We start from the raw sequence: 23,020 nt of genomic DNA, 5'->3' as shown, positions 1-23,020 counted from the left end.
ATTGTAAATTTTGGTCAATGACATGAGACAAAGTATATGTGAACTGCTGTATGAAAAGTGAATTTACTCTGTAAATCTTCACCCAAATCAAAATAAAATTTTAAAAAAAAGAACATTTCAAGACCTGTCTGAAGTACAATGTTGTCAGTGATTGGACAATATCTATATGCCTGCAAGGAAGATCAGTTAATACAACTATTATTCAAATTTATACACTAAGCACTAAAGCCAAAGATGAGGACATTAAAGATTTTTACCAACTTATGCAGGCTGAAATTGGCCAAACATGCAATCAAGATGTATTAGTAATTACTGGTGATTAGAAACAAAGAAGAAGAGATCAGTAGTTGGAAAATATGGCCTTGGTGATAGAAATGACACTGGAGGTCACATGATAGAATTTTTCAAGACCAATGACTTACTGATTGCAAGTACTTTTTTTCAACAACATAAATGATAACTATACACATGGACCTCACCAGATCAAATGCATAGGAATCAAATTGACTATATATACAGAAAGAGGTGATGGAGAAACTCAGTATCATCAGTCAGAACATGGCCAGGGGCCAACTGTGGAATAGACCATCAGTTACTCCTAGGAAAGTTTAAGTTGAAGCTGAAGAAAATTAAAACAAGTCCAAGGGAGCCAAAACACAACCTTGAATGTATCTCACCTGAATTTAGAGACCATCTGAAGAATAAATTTGATGCATTGAAAACCAGTTACTGAAGACCAGACGTGTTGTGGGATGACATCGAGGACATCACACCTGAAGAAAGCAAAAGGTGATTTTTTTTTTTTTTAAAAAAAAGGAAGACCAAAATGGATGTTGGAAGAAACTAACACTTGTTCCTGAACAGAGAGTAGCTAAAGTGAATAGAAGAAATGATGAAGTAAAAGAGCTGAACAGTCAAAGGGCAGCCCAAGAAGATAAAGTAGTGTAATGGCTATTAAATCTGTAATAGCCATATTAATTACAAAGACCTGGAGTTGGAAAATCAAAAGGGAATAACATGCTCAGCATTTCTCAAGCTGAAAGAACTGAAGAAAAAAAAATTCAAGCTTCTAATTGCAGTATTGAAGGGTTCTGTGGGCAAAATATTGAACAATGAAGGAAGTATAAAAAGAAGAAGGAAGGAATACAGAGAATCACTGTACCAAAAATAATTGATCAACGTTCAACCTTTTCAGGAGGTAGCATATGATCAAGAACTGATTGTAATGAAGGAAGAAATCCAAGCTGCACTGAAGGCTTTGGCCAAAAACAAGCCTTCAGGAATTGATGGAATACCTATTGAGATGTTTCAACAAACAGATGCAGCACTGGAGGTACTTACTCATTTATGCCAAGAAATTTGGAAGATAGTTGCCTGGCCAACTGACTGGAAGAGATCAATATTTGTGTGTATTCCAAAGTAAGGTATTCCAACAGAATGCAGAAATGATCAAACAACATCAGTCAATATTATATGCAAGTAAAATTTTGCTGAAGATAATTCAAAAATGGTTGCCACAATACATTGACAGGGAACTGCCAGAAATTCAACCTGGATTCAGAAAAGGACGTGGAATGAGAGATATCATTCCTGATGTAAGATGGATCTTGGCTGAAAGAATAGCAGAAGATGTTTACCTGTGTTTTATTGACTATGCAAAGGCACTTAACTGTGGATCGTAACAAATTATGGGTAGCATTGCAAAGAATAGAAGTCCTGAACACTTGCTTATGCTCATGAGGAACTTGTACATAGACCAAGAGCAGCCACTGAAACAGAACAAGAGGATACTACATGATTTAAAATCAGGAAAGGTATACATCAGGGTTGTATTCCTTCACCATACCTATTCAATCTATATGCTGAACAAATAATCCAAGAAGCTGGATTATATAAGAACCACATGACATCAGGATTGGAGTAAGACTCATTAACAACCTGTGAGATGCAGATGACACAACCTTGCTTTCTAAAAGTGAGGAAGACTTGAAGAATTTACTGATGAAGGTCAGAGACTCCAGCCTTCAGTATGGATTACACTTCAACATAAAGAAAATAAAAATCCTCACAACTGGACCAACAACATAAGCAACATCATGATAAATGGAGAAAAGACTGAAGTTGTCAAGGATTTCATTTTACTTGGATTCACAATCAATGCTTATGAAAGCAGCAGTCAAGAAATCAATTGACGTATTGCCTTGGGCACATCTACTATAAAAGACCTCTTTAAACTGTTAAAATGCAAAGATGTCATTTTGAAGATGAAGGCGTGCCTGACCTACGCCATGGTGTTTTCAATAGCCTCATATGCATGTGAGAGCTGGGCAGTTAATAAAGAAAACAACAGAAGACGTGATGCATTTGACTTGTGGTGTTGGTGAAGAATATTGACTGTACCATGGACTGTTAGAAGAATGAACGAATGTGTCTTGGAGGAAGTATAGCCGAGTGTTCCTTAGAAGTGAGAATGGCCGGACTTCTTCTCTCATACTTTGGTCGTGTTGTCAGAGGGACCAGTTCTTGGAGAAAGATATCATGCTTTGTAAAGTAGAGGGTCAGTGAAAAAGTGGAAGGCCCTTAATGAGATGGAGTAACACAGTGGCTGTGATGAATTGCAATGATGTGAGGAAGGTGCAGGACCAGGTAGTGTTTCATTCTTTGTGTATAGGGTCACTACGAGTCATAATTGAGTCGATGGCACCCAACAACAACAACCACAATAATCAAAACAGTGTGATATGGTGTAAAGGATAGACATATAGACCAATCAATAGAATTGAGAGTTCAGAAATAAACTCTTACAAGTATGTCCAATTGCTTTTCAATAAGGGTGCCAAGTCCATTCAATGGTGAAAGAATAGTTTCTTCAGTAAATGTTGTCGTGATAACTAGTGCAGCTGCTGTTGAGAACAGTTTGGCAGTTCCTCAAAAAGTTCAACTTAGATGGTTCTTTGTATATTCTCAACAACAACAAAAATAAAATATAAAAAGCGAGGGGAAAACAAAGGTTAAGCGTAGAATTACCTTATGACCTAGCAATTCTATTTCTACATGTATATCTAAGAGACTTGAAAATAGGGATTCAAACTGATATATGTACAACAATGTTCATTGGAGCATTATTCACAGTGGCCAAGGGATAAAAACATTCCCAATACCCATCAACAAATGAATGGGTAAATAAAATGTTTACACATACAGTGGAATGTTATTCAGCCATAAAGAGAAATGAAATTCTGTTTCATGCTATGACATGGATGAACTTGACAGCATGCTGAATAAAATAAGTCAGACACAAAAGGACAAATACTGTATTATCCTAGTTTTATTAAAAAAAAAAGATAAATCTATAGAAATAAAAGTTTCTTAGTGGCTACTAGGGACTGAAGAGAGAAGGGAATGGGAGTTAGTACTAAAAGGGTACTGAATTTCTGTTTGGGATGATGAAAACTTTTGGAAATGAATAGTGGTGATTGTAGTACAACACAGTGAAAATAATTAATATCACTGAATCATACACTTAAAGAAAATTAAAATGGCAAACTTCTTATAAATATTTAACACGATATATGTTTTAATTAAAGGATGGAGAAAGATATGTTAACACTAATAAATATAAATCTGTAATAGCCATATTAATTTCAGACAAAGCATAATTCAGAGCAAGGACACTTACCAGGAAAAAGAGGGACTTTGTTGTTGTTGTTAGGAACTAGATTGCCCAACCTTCCTTCCAAGGAGTGTCTGGTGGGTTTGAACCACCAGCCTTCTGGTTAGCAGTCAAGTGCCTTAGGCACTATGCTACCAGAGCTCCTAAGAGGGACTTTATATAATGATAAAAGGGAAGAATGATTCTGGAAGAAGATGTAACAATCCTTAATATATATGAACCTAACACCAGAGAACCAAAATACAAGAGGCAAACATTGTTAAGACCATAAGGAGAAATAAGCAAATCCACTCATAGTTGAAAACTTCAGTACTCATCTATCAGTAATCGATACATCCAGTAGGCAGAATGTCAGTAAGGATGTAGTTGAGGTAAAGAGCACCACTTATCAACTGAATCTAATTGACATTTATATGATACTTTAACAACAAAAGAATATACATTCTTCTCAAACTCACATGGAATATTCACCAAGATAGACCAAAGCCTGGGACACAAAACACACCTTAATAAATTTAGAAATCCTTCAAAGTATGCTCGCAGAGTATAATGGAATTGGAGTAGAAATCAAGAACAGAAAAACAACAACAGCTAAAAATTCAAAAAATATATGGAGATTAAACAATACATTTCCAAATAATACATGGGTCAAAAAAGAAGTCTCAGATATTAAAGATACTTTGAACTAAATGACAATATAACTAATCAAAATTCATGGGATATAGTAAAAGCAGTGCTTAGAGAGAGGCATAGCATTAAGTGCATATATTAAAAATAAATAAAGATCTCAAATCAATAGTCTAACCATAGGAAATTAGACAAAAATGAATAAATCAAATTCAAAGTAAGAAAAAGGAAAAAAAAAAAAAATTAGAGGAGAAATTAGGGCTTTGAACCAGTGATTTCCCAGTTCAGTCATGGCCAAAGAAGCAAAGCTAGAACAGACCCAAATTTTTAAAATCTGGGTGATCCAGAATAACAATTATAACAGGAAAAATTACAGTTGAAGCCCTGCTAGAAACTTAATCTCCCTCTTAGAAAACAAGTGCAGTGTACATATTATATAGCAACCAAATTTCTTGTCCTTTGGATCTTGGACAGTCAGAAACAGCTGTACCCCACTCAAAGATGGTGGTTGATTATGCTGCTTTGAATGTCGGTTGCTCTCCATGGTATGGGCAATAATCCATTTTCCCACATTGGGCTCCTGAAAGGGCTCACTGTATCTCTTCCATGTCTCCCATTCCAGGGCTTCAACCTGAAATCCTTCTTGTTCCAGTTATTGTTCCAGATCACCCAAATTTTAAAAATTTTTGTCTGTTCTGGTTTCACTTTATCACCCATGACTGGTCCAGTTCAAAGCCCTGGTAGAAATCAGTGAATGGAAAACAAAATCATGAAACCAAAAGCTGATTCTTTGTAAAGATCAATAAAGTTGATAAGCCTCTAGTCAGGCTAATCAAGAAAAAAAGTGAGAATACACAAATGAATAGTATCAGAAATGAAAGAAGGCCACCACAGCTAAGCTTGTGAATTTTAAATGGATAATCAAGGAATATAATGAACAACTCTGTGCCCACAGATTTGATAACTTAAATGGTCAGATTCCTTGAAAGACACACTCTACCAGAATTCACTGTCTCAGTTCCCTAGGGCTGTCATAACAACACACCACAAAGTGGTATAGAAAAGTTCATGGAACAGAACTTTATTTTCCTACAGTTCTGGAGATGAAAAGTCTGTTTTCAAGACATCAGCAGGACCATGTTTTCTTCTTTCCACTCTAAGAGAAAATGCTTTCAGCTTTTGGTAGTCCTGAACATTTCATGACATTCTTTGGCTCTTAGATTTATTTTCACATGGTGTCTACCCTGTGTTTCACTTAGTCTCTGTGTCTGTTCTTCCCTTTTATAAGATACCACTTGGTAGAGATAGCACTAGGACCCACCAGTATGATTTAACTGATAACATCTTCAAAGAAATACCCTATTTCTTCAAACAAGGTCACATTCACGTTATAGAGATTAGGACTTCAGCATATCTTTTGGGAGCACACAATTCAGTCCATAACACATTAGGAGATATAGAAAATTTGAGTAGATGTGTCTGAAAAATCTGTCATTGAAAACCCTATGGACCACAATTCTACTCTAAGAACACATGGGTTTGCCATGCATTAGAGTCAACTCAGTAGCAGTTGATGTTGGTGGATATTTATATAAAAAAATTGAAGCAACAATTAATAACCTTCCAAAGCAGAAAGAACCAGGTCCAGACAGTTTTACTTGTGAATTTTACTAAACACTTAAGGAAGAAATTATACCATTTATTTATAATCTGTCCCAGAAAATAGAAGCAGAGGGAACACCCTCATTCCACAAGGCCAGCATTACCTAATAGGAAAACCAGATAGACTTTACTAGGATGGAAAATTACAAACCAATTATCTCTTAGAAGCATAGATGCAATAATCTTCAGCAAAGAATTACCAAATGAAATCCAGCAATCTACAAAAAGAATCATATACCACAATCAAATAGGATTTATTCTAGGTATTGAAAGCTAGTTCAAGTTTTGTAAATCAAGGTAATTTTTCACAAAACAGGCTAAAGAAGAAAAACAGAGCAATAGACATAGAACAATTCCTCACAGACAACCAGACACTGTGGGAGAGAGATCCAACAGATCTACCAACTCAGGACCATAGTATTGGGGGACAACAGACTTAATTGGCACAATAAAATACATAAAAATCTTATTCCACAACTTATGTTGGTTGGTGAGTAGTGACTGAGGTCTTAAAAGCTTTCAAGCGGCCATCTAAGATGCAGCTAATGGTCTGCTATCGTTGGAAGTGAAGAAGAGGACAAAAAAAAAAGGGGGGGGGCATTTGGAAGCAATCAGCCCTAGGACAGGATGGACCTCAAGACCAGAAGAACTAGATGGTGCCCAGCTACCAATGCCAATCACTCAGGAAAGGATCAAAACTGGAGATCCTGGATAGAGTGGGAGGAAAAACATGGAACAAAATCGAAAACACAATAAGGACCAGAATTACTGGTCAGATGGACTCTGGTGGGACTCCCAATACTATGGCCCTGGGATACACTTTGGGCCTGGAATAAAACTTACTCCCAGGGGCCGGATCTTAGCCCAATAGTAAATAAGATGCACACACAGACCTCTCAACCCAGGGTGACACACCCACATACTCTATGGAGATGCATCCCTTGGAACTATCAACCACACAGCACCAGAGGGGCAACATTAGCACAGAGGAAATGCAGGACACACAGGAATGCATGACTATGAGGGGCACAGGGTGGTGGGGTGTTACTGGGCAGGGAAGGGAGGAGAGTGGGTTAGGGTTGGGGATGATAATTGGGAAGTGAAACCAAATGTACACAAAATCTTGAATGTGAAACAAACTCTGCTCTGTAAACTTGCACCTAAAGCAGAATTAAATAAATAAATAAATAAAAAGAAAAATCCTATGGTCATGTCAATAGATGCAGAAAAAGCATTTGACAAAATCCAGCACCCATTCATGATACAAAGTTCTCAGCAATTCTCAAGAGGCTTCAATGTAAATACTCAAACAGATGTGTGTACACCAATGTGATAGTTGAAGATGTGTCAACTTGTCTGGACTCCAGTTGTGAGGGGTGGTTCCCATGATGGGATCAGATGACTGAGTTCTGAGCGGCCGGTCTGCCCAAGGGGAGTTTCCCCAGGGGTGTGGCCTACCTGCAATGCTATTCCAAGGACAAGCTGGAAGAACGGCATTCCGGACTATATACTTCGTAGAGTGAGTGGCTCGCCGCTCACCCTGGAGGTTTCGGATTCATCCTTTGTTGGGAACAGCAACCAGCGGGCTGCGTGCCAGCTTGATTCTCTCGGCTCTGTTGTGCTTATGGGAACCAGGCGGCTCCGGGCCTCATCTCCTCCAGAGATGAACTTTGTGGCTTGAACTCGGGCCTCATCTCCTCCAGAGACGAACTTTGTGGCTTGAACTCGGGCCTCATCTCCTCCAGAGACGAACTTTGTGGCTTGAACTCCTCTGCCGTGCGTGCGAAAGCCAGGCGGCTCCGGGCCCCATGCCCCTCCAGAGACAAACTTTTCAGCTTGAACTTGTCGGCTTCTACACGCTTGTGAGCCATTTACCTAAGATAAATCTCTCTCTCTTTCTCTCTTTCTCTCTCTATAAATATATATATACACTTTGCTGGTTTTTGTGTTTCTCTAGAGAACCCAATCCAACACAACCAATGTTCATTGCAGCATTAGTCACAATAGTCTAGACATGGAAATATCCCATATATCCACCAACGGGTGAATTGATAAACAAAATGTGGTTTATAAATACAGTGGAATTCACCCATAAAGAGAAATGAAATTCAGATACATGCAACCACATCAATGAATCTTGAAAACATGATGAGGGGAATAAGACAGTCACAAAAGGACTACTATTATATGATCCCACTTATATGACATATCTAAATTAGGCAAATGCCTAGAAACAACACCAGTGAGTTTTGGTATAGTGCCAGATGAGACTACCCTTGAAGGGGCAGAAGGCATTTTACATCCTAACCAATCAGGGACATAGGAAGAGCCTGCCCCAGGTCATATGCTTGAAGCTCACGGTGTTCTTCCCCCACAGCATTCTGCTTCCCAATATCGTAGAAGGAACATTGAACAGCAGACAAAAAATAAATTGTGTAACTCTATGGCACTTTGTACTTTTCCAAAGCACTTTCAATTCTGCTTCCTATATCCACTGAAGTATTATTATTCCCATCTTACTGAAGGGGAAGGGCTTTAAGACCCACCCAAGGTCACATAACTAGTGAATGCATAAAACAAGACTAGAATGAGTAGATTCCACAATTTTAGCTCCTGTATTGGGCTGTTGCTGCATTCTAAGATCTGAGCTTTCTGACAACTTGGAGGAAACTTTATGACGCATAGAAAGGGTACCAGAATGATTTAACTATAAAGAACTATAGTACAAGTCTCTGCTTTGTTCATAGATATTTAAAAAGTTCATTTTGATACTTTTGTTATTTACAACAGGCCTGGGAGTCATAGTAAACAGCCATGTTAAATACAGAATGCAATTAGATAGACACATATATGGCTCTGACTCTACATGTGGTAGGAGGGGGTATCAGAAAGGGCAGAGATCACTGTGAGCTGAGTCATCTGAAATGGTTTTATGGAGGAGATGGAACTTTAGTTTGTCCTTTACACTTATGTAGGATTTAGATAGATAGAAAGAAACAAGGACACATTTGGGTGTGTATATTGGAAAATGAGGAGCTCTGGTGGTGTAGTCCTAAGGCATTTGACTATTAACCAGAAGGCTGGTGGTTCCTCAGAAGGAAGGTTGGGCAATCTACTTCCATAAAGATACCTCAGAAACCCAAGGAGGGGTCGTTAGGAGTTGGAACCGACTCCACAGCAGTGAGTTTGGTTTGTTTGGATTGGAAAATGGATGCAGCATAATCAAAGATGAGTACAGACTTAGTTTTATGGGGCATGGAGACAGTGAGGGAATTGGAAAACCTGGAAAAGAGCATTTAGTCTATGAGGTGTAGAAGAAGATAAAATCAAACTGGTATAATAAAGGCCTTCTCTTCCAGAACAAAGGAAGGACTGGGAAAGATCTGATAGGAAGAAAGCCTAGCTATGGGGACAGTGTGCTAAGAATGGATCAGAACAGGAGGAGAGTTTGTGGATATGATTTTGTCTAGGCTTCCGGTGACTATGGCCTTAAACAAAGTGGTGACAATGGAAGTAATCTAATTGATATCACAAAGGGAAAAAGTGGATATGATTTCATGATAAATTTTATGTCTTAGATTAAAGTCTTCAAAATCTTGGGTCTGGGGGACCACAGACAAGTAGAGAATGTGGGAGGAGGTATCAAAAGCTGTTGTATTACCACTCAGGTGGCTTCTTGTTTTTCTCAGAGTAAATGATAGAACACAACTCTACAAGGAAAGACCGGATATCTGGAGATCACTCCCTGCTTGAAGGATTTAGATGTATGACTTAATTTGTTCTTAATATATTTCTGGACTGAGTTTATTTTCATAATGTTAGCCTGCATTCCAAATCCTGGACCTTGGAGAGCAGAAGATGATGTTCCGAAAGAGTGTCATTTAGAAAAAAAATTCCAAAGCAAGTTTTATGTCTTATAAAAGTTATTGAGGTGTTATTCCTTATTCCTTTTCAGCATAAGTGTGTAGATGCAGTTGAGAAGTTCAGAGTGAAGATCACTAGGAATCTGGAATCTTTTCTTTTTTCAGCAAGCTAAATGACTGAGCAACAAATTAGTATAGAGTACTTTCTGTTGGTGTTCTTTCTATCAAATAGATACTGTGGTCCTACATTATGGGACTGAGTGCCATAATCAAACCAGTTCTTCCTGCTTTCATCACAGGAGTAATGGATGTGTTTCAGAGGGATCTGATATTCCTACTTCTTGGCAGTCATCAACAAGTAGCTAAGCTCTAGTATAGAAATGTGTGAAAATGGGCTAATTGCAACTCCATAGACTCTCTTTTTCCTTTTCCAGAATCTTCCCCAGGAGTGACAGAGGTAACCATCATAGAAAAGGCACCTGCTGAACGTCATATGATTTCTTCATGGGAACAAGTAAGTGTTGCTCTGTGGGGGTTTTCAACTGCCAAGGAGAGGTCAACTTAGATACCCCAAAAAAGGAAAGACTGGGGCAGGAAACCTATTCTTATCTCAGGCCACAGCTTTCCTCTAAATGGAGTTCACCCTTCTCTCTGTTACTGTTAGTCCATTTAACATTCCATTCCACTCGATGACATTTCTCCACTTACGGCCCACTATTATATGAAGGCAGTGGAACATTCAAAGTTGTATATAACAAAGCTAAAAATATAGCATGTAATGTAAGAGAGATATATTAATAAGCATCATGCCAGGCAGAATATGTGTTAAAGAAGTACTTATACCATCAACAGCTTCTTGACCCTCCCCTGAACTTTCATTCATTTCTTCAATGAAAGTTTTGAGCTTCTAAAATGGACCAAGCATTGTGCTTGGTGTTGAGCCCTTGGCATTCAGTGGTAATCCAAAAAAGGCATATTTCTTACCTGCTGACATTACTAAAATCTAGTGCAGATCATTACAACAAGTATAATTATAAATTGGATTGAGGACTGTGAAAGAGGTAAAGGGAAAATATCAGGAGGCCTGACCTAGTCTGGAGGCTGAGAAAATGTTTTCTCTGAGAAGTTAATTAGGCAGAAGAGGTCTGGGAAGAAGGGTCTTTCAGCTGGTGTGAAGACTTTGAGCTGGGAAGAATTATATTGTTCTGAGCGTGGAAATCATGAGCAGAAGCAAGGAGAGCAAGGGAGAGACGTTGACAAGGACCTTGCAAGGCTTCATAGATCATCAGCGTTTTGCTCTTTAAGCTTAGGGAAAAAGGCGAACCATTGAAATGTTTTAAGTAGAGAACCAGCAAGGTTAGATTTCTGTGACTGAGTGGCAGATAGATTTGAGTGGGGGGCAAGAAACTATCTTGCCATTTAATGAGTGCCTGAAAACATGTATCAAATTATTTATTTCATTTAATCCTCATAATGACAAGGTACGCATTGCTATTTCCATTGTATAGATAAAGAAACTGAGGCTCAGAGAGGTTAGATAATTTGCCCTGAGTCACGTAGCTGCCCAGTAGCAGGGTCTGAATTTGAACTCAGAGGTGCCTGTCTCTAAGTACATGCCCATGTTGCTCTGCCATGCTGTCCTCTAACGGAGGACAGCACTGATGTAGCTTCCACTCAGCAGCCTATGCATGTGTATGCATGTCAGTCCCTGCCATCAGGACTCACCCTCCCTAGGTTGAGCCAGCAACTTTTCTGGCAGCTTAGTAAGTAGTTGAGATTTCTCTCCAGGACTTTAATTCAGTAGCACTTTTCTCATGGGCTCATTTTGGCCCCTACCCCATTTCCACTTACAGCCTATAACAACAAAAGGGATTTCTAGAACAGTATTATTTGTTGAACGCTGGTTGGCTGATGTAATCAGAGCCTGCTCCTGGTGCTCCTGTGGCTATGCCAGTCTGGCCTTGTTGACATTGTTAGGAGTAACATTGAGAGAAAAGTTATAGTTGAGGAAATCTTATCTTTTACAGGCTTACTTCAGCCATTTCGGGAGAACTGCCCCAGGACTCTTTTATGAGAGTGTGCTCCTGGTATTTTCCTGTCTGCTAAAAAGATGGAGCACTCTTAGGTTGAAACCCAAGTCATATACCTGGATGGGGGTGTGTGTGACAGGACAGGAATGTCTTATCTGGGGTAGGACACGATAAAGGTATATTGTATTATGGCGCTTATTTAATGAAGTAATTTCTGAGGCGTATTCTTCCTTTGTGTCTTATACGAGATATTTTCCAGAACTCTTTAAGAAGACTTTAACCATTTGCCTCCATTTTATTATACTGTCATTTATTCATTATAAGCATGTCTTCTGTAGGTGCTTGTCAGAGCTAGGGACTACATCTGATCTTACTGAGATCTAATTGGCCTAGCAATCTGGACAGTGTAACATTAGGCTTTGCTTCAGATTAGATTGACACTTGGAGAAAACAATTGTAGAGCTGGATAAATAACCATCGGAGGTCTGAAAGGATTAAAGGGTAAGCATGAGCAAAGAAAAACATTAAAGTCTCTGAGATAATTAATGGAACACCTCTTATTCAGACATACTCAGTTGGAGGACTGTGACGCAGTGAATTACTTAATATGCACCTTCTAGGCATGGTCTTTGTGACTTCTACTGGATGACTAGGTGGGACTAGGCAAATGTGAAATGCTTGTGGCCCACCCAAGGGAGTGGATAGCTTGTTAATAATGTAAATAAGGTACATGGCACCTTGTATGGGTGGGACCATTCAAATAAGGTATATGAAACCCTAACAATCCTGCTACACTTAAAATGAGCCATCCCAGAAGTATAAAGGAGGAATCTCACTACCATGAAGAAAGAAGAGCAAGGAGTGGAGCACATCCTTTGTATCTGAGGTGCTTGCACATTACTTCTCAGTCCAGGAGAGAGCAAGCCGTAAGACTTAGCTCAGGTGGTGAGAGACAGTGGCAGAGAAACTGTGGCAGCACAGGCAGTGGGACCAAGAGACAGCAGTAGGCTTACTGGACCACAGAGTGAGAAGCTAAGTGCCTTAAGACAGGAGGCTTGCTGGCAGAGTGGCGTGGCTCTCTGGGCACCTAATGGCAGTGGGACCAAGAGACAGCAGTAGTCTTACTGGACCACAGAGTGAGAATGCTCAGTGCGTTGAGACAGGAGCCTTGCTGGCAGAGTGGCGTGGCTCTCTGGGCACCTAATGGCAGAGCTAGAAGAGCTTTGTAACACTTGTCCAAGCAAGACAGAAGCCAGGATGAGGGGCCTTCAGGCATAGTTGGCAGGAGGGACAGGAGGTTGTCCTGATCAAAGAACTGTCTCTTAAGTGTTCCTGATCCTAAATTGTAACCTGTTATTTCCCTAATAAAGCCCAAAATCGTGAGTATTGTGTGCAAGTTCTGTGTGACAATTGTAGTGAATTATTGAAACCAAAAGAGAAGTAGAGAGTGCCATGGGAGAGATGGTTAGTATCAGAATTGGCAAGAAGGTTGGATGGTGATGGCATGTCTGACCTCCATTTTATAGGAATCAGCCTTGGGCTTTTGACCTTGTTCCTTCTTCCCCCTTGAAAAGTTAGAAGAGGTCAGATACTGCCCTCATCCCCTTTTACAGGGAGTTTCTGTGAAAACATCTAGAATTAAAAGATACATTGGTTTGTAATTTTCCATTGAGTCCTTTATTTGAAATATGAGACCCAAGTACAGTAAAATATGACAACTCTACAGTACAAATATATTAGAATCAGTAATGTAAAAATGTTTTTTTTTTCACTTGAGCACTGGGCATATCTGGGATTTTTGAAGGCCTATGCAGTGCTTGAGTTCTGTTGCACAAACACAGACGATCGAGGGAGTTTTCGATGTTCACAAATAATCCCCAGGTTATGAACGAGATCCATTCCCGAGTATGTCTTTAAGTTGAATTTGTAGGTAAGCCTGAGTAGGTGCATATAGCTCTTATTTAGCCTTACTTTAAGTGCAAGAAAAAGCTCAAAGCCTTTTTCATTGATTTTGAAGCTCAGTGTGCAGTAAGTGGAGGTGATTTTGATAAAGACATTGTTGTGAGTGGGAATTGGTTCAGTTGTTTCAAAATGAGGGCAAATTTACACAATGTTGAAGGGCAAGTGCAGTCTTTAAGTTGGATGTTGCCTGTACTTTTGCTTTGAGACTTTTTTTATATATATCACTGGTTTTTTTTCTAGTTACAGTAAATAGAAAATGGTCATCATAGAAAATTTTGAAAATACAAAAAAAACTCACTCACTGCTATTGAGTCAAATCCTACTCATAGCAAGCCCTCCTTGAGTTTCTGAGGTGGTATCTCTATGTTGTTGTTGTTGTTGTTGTTGTTATGTGCCATCGAGTCAGACCCAACTCACAGCGACCCCTCCTTGAGTTTCCGAGGCAGTATCACTACAGAAGTAGATTGCCCAACCTTCCTTCCAAGGAATGGCTGGTGGGTTTGAACCACCAGCCTTCTGGTTAGCAGTCAGGTGCCTTAGGCACTAGTAGATTACCCAGTCTTCCTTCCGAGGAGTGGCTGATGGATTTGAACTGCCAGCCTTTTGGTTAGCAGCCAAATGCCTTACCCACTACACCACCTGAACCTACTTAAGGGAAAATTGAGACTTATAGATGAAAAGGATGGATTTTCCTGCCCGTCCCTCACTGGAAGGAAGCCTCACTTGAGCAAAGCATTTGAATGCAGCGGTCACATGGTCCTAGTGTCTCGATGTTAAGTTGTAAGAAACAAGTTCCTTGTGGATAAAATGGAACAGGATGACAGAAGTCTTTTTCTAACTTCAACAACCATTGATTCACTCTAGGCCTTGATTTCTCCACCCATAAAATAGGACTAATAAAACCTGCCTTCACAGGGTTATGGTGGAAAGGATCAAAAACAGCAGGTTTTGGCTGTTTCATAAGGGCCATTTCACTTGCATAGTATTTTCTAGGACATCTACAGCTCTAATCCATTCTTTCTGACTCTCCCAGTCTTTACCAAAATGACCTCTTTTAATAAGATCAACCAGAAATAATAGAGTTTGGTCAAGAAGACAGGGAACCAACACCCCAAGCAAACCACAGCTGCTTAAATAGAGCCAGATACTACCAGTTGCCATAAAGTTAATCCCAACTCATTACAATCCCATGTGTGTCAGAGTGGAACTGCTGTGCATGTTTTCAGTGGCTTGTTTTTGGGAAGTAGACCTGCAAGCTTTTCTTCTCAGCAGAGGTAGATTACCCAATAAACAAGGTAGGCATGGACTTCCATGTGCCTACTTACTAATCTGTAGTGAAAAAATTCACATGGTTTCATGTGGTGAAACCTTGCTTACTGACTGAGTACTCTGCCCCTGTCAGGGATTATAAATTTGAAAAGAGGCTTTGATTCTGTAGGCAGGTGCTGTGGGGTTGAGAGAGAGACAGATGCCAGCCATACCTAGAAGCAGAATCTTTGATGTGGTGAAAAAAAATGTGAAATTGTTCACTACAGATTAGTAAGTAAGGACAAGCAAGCTTACCTTGCTCATTGGGTAATCTGACATGGCTTCCAATGCACCTCTGGGTGGGCTAAGGCTTCCAACCTTTTGGTTAGTAGCCAAGCACCACCCAGGGATTGCTGGCACCCAAGGTTGCCCCTCCTTCAGCCCCTTTAGGCAAATGCAGCCCTCTGGAAAACTTACTGAGGTAAGATGTTATAGAAGCATTATGATGTAGGAAAAACAGCCGAGAATAGAAGCCTTATGCCAGCTCTGGGCCCTTGGCTAGGTAATGTAAGTTCTCTCCTTACATTCATCATCTGTAAAATAAGTGGTTTGGGATCAATGTTGTCAAAGGACTCATCCAGCTCTAATCTAGAATTTTGTGATTCTGTGCTACCAATCCAGCAAGAAATGGTTGAAAACCAAAACCTAAATGGCCATATACCCACCGCAGTCTCCTACGGTTAAAAGAAAAAGTGAACAACCTCTTTCCATTTTAACATATTTTTTCCCCTTTCTGTTCTTTAAAAAGCAGTTTCAATCCCTTGTTTTGTGCAGTTGTATGATTCACATGCACTGTGCCTTTTGCAATGATGGTAGTTAGTAATAACCAGTGTCTACACTGAGCTTTTTATCTTTCAGGAACCATGAAAGCATCTGTCTTTTCATTCCTACAGCATCCTACTACCAGGAGAATTCTGTTGTTATTAAGCATTTCCATGACATTTTATAGTTGCAGAGTGCTTTGCAATTCTTGATTGGTTAGACTTTCCAATCCCCAGATAAAAATTCATCTTACTGATGGTAAAACTATGGTCCACAGAGACCAAATGACTTGCCAGAATATCCCTCTCTTTTCAGCTTGGCTTTTTCTACAGTTTGCATGTTCTTGTGCAGCACCTGGTATCTGTGTTCTCCTCCAGTGTTTAGTCCCTCTCTCACCATGGTTTCAAATCCTCACTCTGTATTGGCATCTTCCCCATAGACTGTAAGAATGCTGAAATCTTTCCCTTCTCTTTAAAATTAAAAACCAACCTTCAGCCTGTGTCTCCCTTTGTTCCTTTGTACAGCCATGCACGTAAAAAAAAAAAAAAAATCTAAATCAGGAGTCAAAAAACTTGTTTTTAAAGAGCCAGATATAAATATTTTCGGCTTCATGGGCTATATAGTATCTGTTTTAATACTTATCTTTAGGTATGACTGTGTTCCAGTGAAACTCTATTTACCAAAACAGGTAGTGGGCCAAGTAGGTCCAATAGGGTATGGTTTGCCAACCCCTAGTCTCAATTATTGTCACTTTTCTTCACTTCCCAGCCACTCTTCAGCCTTCTTCAGCCTTTCTTTCTCCACCACCATTCCATGGACAATTCTCTGTCAGAGATCACCAGGTAACTCTTCATTGCCAAAATGGTATTCATCTTACTTGACATCTCTCGTGCGTTTCTCACTGTTAGCCATCTCCTCTAAGCAGCTCTCTCCTTCCTTGGATACTAAATCATCAGCCTCTTCTGATTCTTCCTCTACTTCTCTGACTAATCCTTCCTAGTCGTCATTGCCCTTCATAGCCCCGTAATATATGTCTATTACACATTTGTCTCTGTACAAATAAAGAATATATTTGGCTTTGTTGTTATGTGCCGTCGAGTTGGCTCCAACTCATAGCGACCCCTCCTTGGGTTTCCAACGCAGTATCACTAGGGAAGTAGGATTGCCCAGCCTTCCTTCCGAGGAGTGGCTGGTGGGTTTGAACCGCCAGCCTTCTGGTTAGCAGTCAAGTGCTTTAGCCACTATGCTACCAGAGCTCCCAGTATTTGGCTTAGAGAAATATAATATTAAACTTACAGGAGCTTAAACAAATAGGAATTAATTTTTCTTGCATAACAAGTCCTGAAGTAGAGGGTTGCTGCAGTTGATTCATCAGCCCTGAAAACATTAAACTACTATCTCTGTAATTCTTTGGACCTTTTCCTTCATGGAGGAAAATGGCTAATGGTGTCCCTGTTACCTCCAAACTCAAGGTAGGAAGAAGAGGTGAGGGATATTGCCAGCTACACTTGTCACCTTTTAACAAGAAAGTAAAAGTTTTTCTGGAAACTCCCTCATTGGATTTCTATTTACTTTTTAATGTCCAGTACCAGTTGGCAGAAAAAGCTCTCATCTGAAAACAAATATTTTACTGGGTACATTTCCATCTCAAACAAAATCACCATTCTGTCAAGGAGACAGAGAAGGCAGATGGATTTGAGTAAACAATCTACATGTCCTCCACAGCCTCCTGTACCTTGTCTCATTTCTCTTTCTGTTTTTAGTGCCAAGCACAGTACTTATTCCATAACAGACTATAAATATCAGATGAATGAATGAAAAAATGAATGACCAAGTCAGATTTAAAAAAAATAAAAGTCAGAAACAATGTAAAACTTTCCCAAAGTCACCCAGCTTCTTTTCTACAAGCATCCATTCTTCTTAATCCTAAGAGTGAGGCTATCATACCTGTCAGCTCTGAAGCAAGGAGGCTGCAAGTGCAAAGGCTTCACCTAGAACTCCCCTAATTATAAAATCCCAGTGATGAGTTCTACCTTCGTCTGTCAGCTTGTCATACTGTGGTGGCTTGCACATTGCTGTGAGGCTGCAGGCTATGCCAACGGTATTTCTAATACCAGCAGGATCATCCATGGTGGACAGGTTTCAGTGGAGCTTCCCAACAGACTTGGCAGAAGGAAGGGGCCATCCACTTCTCAAAGAATTGGCCAGTGAAAACCTTATGAATAGCAGTGAAACACTGTCTGATATATTACTGGAAAACTTTATGAATAGCCCTGAAATAGTATCTGATATAGTGCCAGAAGATGAGCCCCTCAGGTCAGAAGGCACTCAAAATGAGACTGGGGAAGAGCTGCCGCCTCAGAGTAGAGCCAGCCTTAATGATGTGGCTAGAGTAAATCTCATAGGGATCTCCATTTGTTGATGTGGCATGACTTGAAATGAGAAGAAACAGCTGCAAACATCCATTAATAAGCAGAAAACAGAATGTACATAGTATGAATCTAGGAAAATTGGAAGTTGTCAAAAATTAAATGGAATGCATAAATATGGTGTTACAGTTACCTAGTGCCACTCTAACAGAAGATACCACAAACGGGATGGCTTTAACAAATAGGAGTTTATTCTCTTACAGTTTGGAGTCTTTAAGTCCAAGGTCAAACTGCCAGGCTCTCGGGCTGGATGAAAGCCCCTCAACCTTGGGCCTCAGCTCTGCCTACTGTTCCTAGCCCGCTGAAGCTAGAGTCTTTTCTTCACTCTGACAGCTGCTGGCTGCTGAGGCCGACAAGCCCAAGGTTGATAAGTAAAAAGGTACAGTCCTGATGTTACCAAACCACGTGGCAGGCCATTAATTCAAGACCATTGAAAGTCCCAAGCGCAGCAGAGCATGGCAGGCTGCTGAACGACATGGCTACATGCAGGGTTTAAGAATGCCATAAGCTAGAAACCATTCCTAAAGCTATTTCTTATGTACAGAAAGCAGACCACATACCCAAAGCAGCTACTCAGATGCTCCAGTAGATTCCACCATGGAGTTAATTAAACAGTCTCACTGTGGGGAATAACTACATTCAGCTGCCCAGCCACTCAACCAGGCCCAGCCAAGTTGAAATAAAACTTAACCACCACAAACGGTCCTAGGCATTAGCAAGCTGAAATGGACTGGTTTTGGCCATTTTGAATTAGATAATCATATGATCTACTATGCCAGGTGAGGTGGTTATGTTTGTATGTCAACTTGGCTGGGCCCGGTTGAGTGACTGGGCAGCTGGTGGTAGTTATTCTCCATGATGAGACTGGCAATCAACTCCATGGTGGGACCTACTACAAGCAGCTGAGTAGCTGCTTTAGGGATGTGGTCTGCCTCCCATATATAAGAAACAGCTTTGGGAATGGTCTCTAGCTTATGGCATTCTTGAACCCTACATGTAGCCGAATCATTATTCAGCAGCCTGCCATGCTCTGCCAACCTTGGGACTTAACAATGGACTTGAATTAATGGCCTGCTGTGTAGTTTGGTAACATCTGGGCTGTACCATTTTACTTGTCAACCTTGGTCTTGTTAGCCTCAGCACCAGTAGCTGCCTGAGTGAAGAGATGCCTCTAGCTTCAGTGGGCCAGGAGCAAGAGGCAGAGCTAAAGCCCAAGATTAAAGGGCTTTCACACAACCCCTGGAGCCTGGCACTTGAAATTTGGACTTCTAGCCTCCTGAACTGTAAAAGAATAAACTCCTGTTTGTTAAGGCCATCCCATTTGTGGTATATTCTTGTCAGCAGCACTAGGTAACCAGAACAGAGTATGGTACCAGGAGTGGGGTGCTAGTCTGACAGATACCTAAAATGTGGAAACAGGAGTGGAGTGAGTCCTTGCGCTGAGACCCTGGCAGAGAGACCCTAGCATACAGCATGAGAGATGGTAGGAGCAGAGCCAAGAGACCAGCATGAGAGATGGCAGTAGTAGAGCCCAGAGACCAGCATTAAACAGCAACAGGCTTACCAGACCACAGAGGAGAAAGTCGGGCGCCACTGGGTAGGCAGCTTCCTGGCAAAGTAGGTTGCCTTTGGGCATTATTTGGTAGAAGATACCAGCTTGAAATGGAGTAGCAGGTTGGCCAGCCCACGAAGCAAGAAAGCTGAGTGTCTTTTGGGCAGGAAGATTCCTGTTGGAGTGGATTATCCTCGGGCATTAATTGGCAAAAGTGGAGAGACCAAGGAAATGTGAAGCAGAGCTGCTTCAGCCTCAAGGGTAGGACCATGACCTTTGGGAGTGGAACCACCACAGCCCCCTAGGTTTCAAAGAGCCGTACCTTCACCAACTTGGTTCTGGAGTGTGGGGCTACTCATTCATGTGAGCTAGTGGGATGGAGTCAAGCTGCTGCCCTAGAGTGAGGGGCCAGGTTTGCCATACCCAAGAGGTAGAGGAATGGGGCCCTCCAGGCCAAAGGGGTGAGGTCACCACTCAGGAACTAGGGGGCTGGAGTCACCCAGTCAAGGAGATCTGTAAAGATACCACCTGTGATGGTTATGTTTGTATGTCAACTTGGCTAGGCCTGGTGAGTGGTTGGGCAGCGGGATGTAGTATTCCCCATGATGACACTGGTAATCAACTGCATGGTAGAATCTACTGGGAGCAGCTGAGTAGCTGCCTTTGGGTATGTGGTCTGCTTCCTCTATATAAGGAGAAGCTTTGAGAATGGTCTTTAGTCTATGGCATGCTTGGACCCTGCATATAGCTGTGTTGTTGCTCAGCAGCCTGCTATGTTCTGCCGACCTTGGGACTTACAATGGACTCAAGTTAATGGCCTGTCATGTGGTTTGGTAACATCTGGGCTGTACCATTTTATTTGTCAACCTTGGGCTTGTTAGCCTCAGCACCAGTAGCTGCCTGAGTGAAGAGATGCCTCTAGCTTCAGTGGGCAGAGCTGAAGCCCAAGGTTGAGGGGCTTTCACACAACCCCTAGAGGCTGGCACTTGAAACTTGGACTTCTAGCCTCCTGAACTGTAAGAGAATAAACTCCTGTTTGTTAAGGCCATCCCACTTGTGGTATATTCTTGTCAAAGCAGCACTAGGTAACCAGAACACTGGGAATGACAAATTGAAATGAATGGCATGGCATTAATTGTCACAGAGAATGTTTCAAGATCTATCCTGAAGTACAATGCCGTCAGTGATAGGATAATATCCATACGCCTACAAGAAGTCCAGTTAGTACAACTATTATCCAAATTTACGTACCAACCACCAAAGCCAAATACAAGGAAATTGAAGATTTTTACCAACTTCTACAATCTGAAATTGACCAAATATGCAATCAAGATGTGTTGATTATTACTGGTGATTGATACACAAAATCAGAAATGAAGAATCACTAGTAGTTGGAAAATATGGCCTTGGTAATAGAAATGACACTGGAGATTGCATGATACAATTTTGCAAGACCAACGACTTATTCATGTTAATACTTTTTTTCAACAACATAAACAGCAGTTATACACATGGACTTCACCAGATAGAATATACAGGAATCAGATCAACTACATCTGTGGAAAGAGGTGATGCAATGGAGAAGCTCAATATCTTCAGCCAAAACAAGGCCAGGAGCTGACTTGGAACAGACCATCAACTGCTCATATGCAAGTCCAAGTTGAAGCTGAGCACAGGTAAAACAAGTCCATGAGAGCCAAAATATAACCTTGATTATGTCCCACCTGAATTTAGAGACCATCTCAAGAATAGATTTGATTCATTGAACACCAGTGACCAAAAACCAGAGGAATTGTGGGATGACATCAAGAACATCATCCATGAAGAAAGCAAAAGGTCATTAAAAAGGCAGGAGAGGAAGAAAAGACCAAAATAGATATCAGAAGAGACTCTAAAACTTGCTATTAAACGGTGAGTAGCTAAAGCAAATGGAAGAAATGACAAGATAAAAGAGCTGAACAGAAGTTTTCAAAGACCCGTTCAAGAAGACAATTATTATAATTATTAAAATGAAATGTGCAAGGACCTGGAGTTAGAAAAACAAAAGGGAAGAACACAGTTTGACATTTCTTAAGGTGAAAGAACTGAAGAAAATATTCAAGCCTCAAGTTGCAATACTGAAAGATCCTATGGACAAAATACTGAATGATGAAACATCAAGAGAAGGTGGAAGTAATACACAGAATCACTATACCAAAAAGAACTGATCTGTATTCATCCATTTCAGGAGGTGACATATGATCATGAACTGATGGTATTGAAGGAAGAAGTTGAAGCTGCACTAAAGGAATTGATGAAAAATAAGGCTCCAGAAATTGACGGAATACCCACTGAGATGTTTAACAAACTGATGCTGCACTGGAGGCATTCACTTGTCTATGCCAAGGAATTTGGAAGACAGCTACCTGGCCAACTTACTGGAAAAGATCCATATTTGTACCCATTACAAAGAAAGGTGATCTCACAGAATGTGGACATTATCGAACAATATTATTAATATCACATGAAAGTTAAATCTTGCTGAAGAAATTCAGAATCAGTTGCAGTAGTATATTGACAGAGAACTTCTACAAATGCAAGCTGGATACAGAAGAGGACATGGAACGAGGGATATCATTGCTGGTGTCAGATAGACCTTGGATGAAAACAGAGAATACCAGAAAAATGTTTACTTATGTTTCATTGACTATGCAGAAGCATTCCATGGTGTGGGTCATAATAAATTATGGATAACATTTAGAAGAATGGGAATTCCACAACACCTAATTGTGCTCAGGAGGAACCTGTACATAGACAAGGAGGCTGTCATTAGAACAGAACAAGGGGATACTGCATGGTTTAAAATCAGGAAGCGTGTGCATCAGGGTTGTATCCTTTCACCATACTTATTCAACTTGTATACTGAGCAGCCCCAGAGTTACAGGTGAGGAGAGACAACTCAGGGACGCCCAAAGTAGCAAGCAGGAAGAGGAGGAGAAAGGGGATTAAAAGCCAGGAAGCCAGAGAGAAGAGTAGTCAGCCGAAGGGATTAGGTGAGGAGAGGCAACTCAGGCCTGCCCAGAGTAGCAGGCCGGAAGAGCAGGAGAAAGGGGATAAAAAGCCAGGAACCTGGACAGAGGAGCAGGCAGCCCCAGGGACAACTCAGGGATGCA

The 23,020-nt window shown here is 40.7% G+C and overlaps 1 protein-coding gene across 1 annotated transcript in view; it reads left to right on the top strand.

Annotated features, from left to right (window-relative positions):
* The window catches only part of TPGS2 (tubulin polyglutamylase complex subunit 2), a 63,783-nt gene that overhangs the window by 8,863 nt on the left and 31,900 nt on the right, over positions 1 to 23,020 (top strand). The window contains exon 2 of the mRNA XM_007945669.2: positions 10,260 to 10,339. Coding sequence (XP_007943860.1) covers positions 10,260 to 10,339 — 80 coding nt within the window. The remainder of the gene's footprint in view (positions 1 to 10,259; positions 10,340 to 23,020) is intronic.

This window comes from Orycteropus afer, unplaced genomic scaffold (assembly GCF_000298275.1).
Source record: "Orycteropus afer afer isolate SDZICR_OR568_19922 unplaced genomic scaffold, OryAfe1.0 scaffold00141, whole genome shotgun sequence".
Classification (NCBI taxonomy): domain Eukaryota; kingdom Metazoa; phylum Chordata; class Mammalia; order Tubulidentata; family Orycteropodidae; genus Orycteropus; species Orycteropus afer.
Note: the sequence above shows the minus strand (reverse complement) of the source record. Positions and strands in the feature narration are given on the sequence as shown.